Source organism: Puccinia triticina, chromosome 5A (genome assembly GCF_026914185.1).
Source record: "Puccinia triticina chromosome 5A, complete sequence".
Lineage (NCBI taxonomy): Eukaryota > Fungi > Basidiomycota > Pucciniomycetes > Pucciniales > Pucciniaceae > Puccinia > Puccinia triticina.
In genome coordinates this window covers 6986525-6989999 of record NC_070562.1, presented here as the reverse complement: position 1 = coordinate 6989999, position 3475 = coordinate 6986525, and the positions used below count along the sequence as shown (strand labels likewise).

Sequence of the window (3475 nt, the reverse complement as noted above, 5' to 3'; positions counted from 1 at the left end):
CCTTCTTCTTGTGTCCTGCTGTCACTATAGAGACTCAGGCTCACAGTCCAACATGTGGGAGGTTATGTGCTTAGGTGCCTATATGTTATGTGTTTGGCACCTAAACACATAAAGTTCATGCTTACAAGCATGATGAATATTCAATTTGTGATTGGTCCCAGGATTAGGGGGGTCTACATTTCAACCCAAACGGGTTCAATTTGATCACCGGTTGATCCAACCCAATCTGGACGCGGGGTCCAACTAAGTGCCCTAATCCAGGCAAACTTAGCGCCCAGTGTGGATGGTCTTGGTTTCCATGTTTGTGTGGATTTAGTAAGCTGGGATACTATTATGACCACACCATAGATCTATAATACCTAGATTGTCAGGTGTTCAAATGTTCAACATAGAAATGTGTGGTTGATAATGAGCTGAATATATCCTATGAATGTACATTTGATGCTGAGCTGAATAGGAATGATAGAAGACATTATTGAAGAATTCTTTGATCCTCGATGAAAGAGCATCCGAGGTCGATTCTGGGTCATGGAAAACTTCTTTCCTCCAGCAAGTGACCATCCAAAACTCCAAAAAAGTCCAGATGATAGTATTAATTGCTTTGGCTCCATCAACACAAAGCTCTGCTCTAAGACGTTTGACGGCGGCTGCAATGGTCTGTGGATAATTTCCCAAGCTCTGGTGCATCAAGGCCGTTGTCAAAATGTTGAAGCAGTCTTGGGCGCCTTCGAGTTCAGTCGCCAGGGTGATCTTCTCTTCTCTCGGGACAATCGAACTTATCATCTCAACATAAAACAGGAACAAGGGGAAGAAGAGCCCGACGCGCTTGATATGGCGGAAGTGAGGTTGGAGGAGATTTTTTTCAAAGTCTATCCCAGTTTCATCGAACCAATGCTGATACCATTGTTTACAGTGAGGCAAAAAATTGCGTACTTTTTTCGCCATTCTAGTCCTTCTTTTCGCGGAATAGGATTTTTCCATGACGCCGGAGCGTGACTTGTTAAGCTCGATATATTTTTTATAGAACATGAAAAATTTGTCCTCGGGGATAACGAGTGAGCCGTGTTGTGATATGTTTGTCCGGATCAAACGTACTTCCCAAGTTTCAAGCGGATTTGATGGATTATTAGGTACAAAGAAATCCTGAGGAAACACTAGTCCTCCCTGCGCAGGTGTCATTCGAAAGAGTTGGGGCCATTGGTTTTCGCGGGAGGGAAGTGGGATGTCCAAACTTTCCAATTGGTCATTGTCCGACCGCTCCTTCCTCTTGCGAGTACCACGAAGAGTCTGAGGTTTAAGGGTTTTCACCACAGGCTGGACCATTTGATTGGGTCCGGAGGTTGCAACGGAGGAAGGCGGGAATTTGTACTCTGAGACGGCGGGCATGTCTGGCGGACCAGCTCCTGCGGTTGTATGAACTTGACGATCCAATACTTGCGGCACACCAGAATCTGCTTGCGAAACCCCTACCGCCGCGAGGCTATGTGGGCCTGGTGTTCCGTCTCGGAGAAGCTTTAGGAGGTAATCCAGCGATTCGAGGTCCTGTGGTTCCCCCAACTGTAGTCCAAATAGTACGTCGGAGGCAAAAGACATGTCCAACCCATGAACCTCGGATTCAGCGGGACGCTCTTCAGCAGTGGTTTGGGAAGGATAACAGTCTGGTAGGGGGTATAAGCTGTGGGGAGCTGACGGTCCGGCTGGAAGGCCAAAAGGGTGGACATGATCGGCCGAGAATGGTTGATGGTGATCAGCTTGTCCAGCCGCCGTGGCCATTGATGAACCAGAGGCCGGGTATTGAAAGATATCATTGAGGCCGGGCGCGCGTTCTTCCCATCCAAGGTGCCCCATCCATGCTTCCGACTGCATGCCTGAGAGCATACCGACAAGGACGATTAACATGAGGAGACTGAGTAACCGGACGTCTCTGCCGAAATTTAGAGCCATTGTCAATGCGCTTGACTAGCCTCTTCAACTTCCTCGTATTCCGAGAAACTGATAGGGGGATGGCCGGTGTGGAAATTGAACTCGTCGACTGAAAAAATTGTTTTCTGTACAGGGCCCTTCGGCGGCTGGACTGGGTTTTTTTTTTTTTTTTTTTGAAAGTGCAGATTTGATTTGACATTGCGCACTATGCATATGCATATGATAAGGGTGTTCAAAGTTGAAATCATATTTTTTTCAAATCATAAAATCATAAAATCATAACACTTTTGAGTGATCATTTTTTATGTACCATTTTAGAATTGTTGCTCTTTTTTGAGTGATTGGGTGTTACACATTTTTTTCAGATTAAAATTTTATGAATTTATGGTGTTATAATTTTATGCAGTCAACTTTGAACGCCCCTGATATGTAGAGCTGTCTGAAGTTAACAAGTTCATGTACAAACAGCACTAACAAGGCAAGAGGGATATGTATTGGAAATTCTGAGTTCGTACAATTGGAGCAAAAAAGAAAGAAGAAGGAAAAAAAGTGGGTGGGGGAAATGGGGATGGGGAAAAAACAGAGGAAGGGGAGATGTGGTCCTGGGAGGCGTCAAGGTGGTCATCGGGTGTTGTCGCACAACCCCTCCGGCCGGAACTGGGGGAGGCAAGCTGAGATAGTGAGCAAGGCTTCCGTTGCTTTGAAAGCCCGTTGGTCGTTCAGGAGTGTTCTGCTGGTGATGTCAAAAATTCATTCCTTCCGTAAAAGCCGCCGTGTCGTACACCATGGGTGCACTAAAGGTTTTCTGATGGGGTCCAAAAGTAATCTACAGGTTTTTGGAAATATTCAGGGAAATTGTTGAGAGAATATATTCCTAGCCCCTTTTCCTCCATTTTTTTTTTTTTGAAATGAAATATTTCCTGCAATATCTATGCAAAAGAAAATATTTCCTTGAACTTTTTCCAAAAGTCACAGGAAATATTTTCTTTCCTCTGGAAGTTCAAGCAAATATCTCCTTGCACTTACAAAAGTCCCCAAAAATATTTTCCATGACTGGAAAGTTGAAATTAATATTTCCACTAATTTTCACTCTTCATGCTGGGATAACTGGCCCAGTTCTCTCCCACAGAACACAACAGTTGGGTCTAATTGTGGTAAAAAACCTGCTGAAGTGCTGCAGGTTGCGCAGCTGCGACCATCTCCTTCTGACCGGAGTTTTGAATTGTGAGCCAAGCGCTCAGAGTCCTCCTGCTCCAGCAGTGTCCAAGAACTTCCATCTCCTTGCTTCTACCACCAGCTGATCTCTTTAGAGATCAGCCTTTGGATCTTTCCATTTTTCCATTGGGCAGTTGACCGGTTGGAACACTTATTTGATTGTGTGGCCCACACACGGCAATCTCCTCACCGTCTCCAGCGGCGGCTACTGGCCAGCGCCCCTTGCGCTCCTTAGCAGCCGGCTACTTGCCTCCTCCTCATTCTCCTTTGTTGCTCTAGATGCCGCGCCCAGATTGCATCAATTGGTAGGAGCCGTCATATGAGCTTGGATCGCTAC

The 3475-nt window shown here is 45.8% G+C and overlaps 1 protein-coding gene across 1 annotated transcript; it reads right to left on the bottom strand.

The window, feature by feature from the left end:
- Positions 1-375: 375 nt before the first annotated feature.
- PtA15_5A798 (uncharacterized protein) lies at positions 376-1944 on the bottom strand (the record flags this gene model as incomplete). Its single annotated transcript, XM_053169597.1, has 1 exon — positions 376-1944. The coding sequence occupies one exon, from the start codon at positions 1942-1944 to the stop codon at positions 376-378; it is 1569 nt and encodes a 522-aa protein (XP_053020779.1).
- Between the last annotated feature and the right edge of the window lie 1531 nt (positions 1945-3475).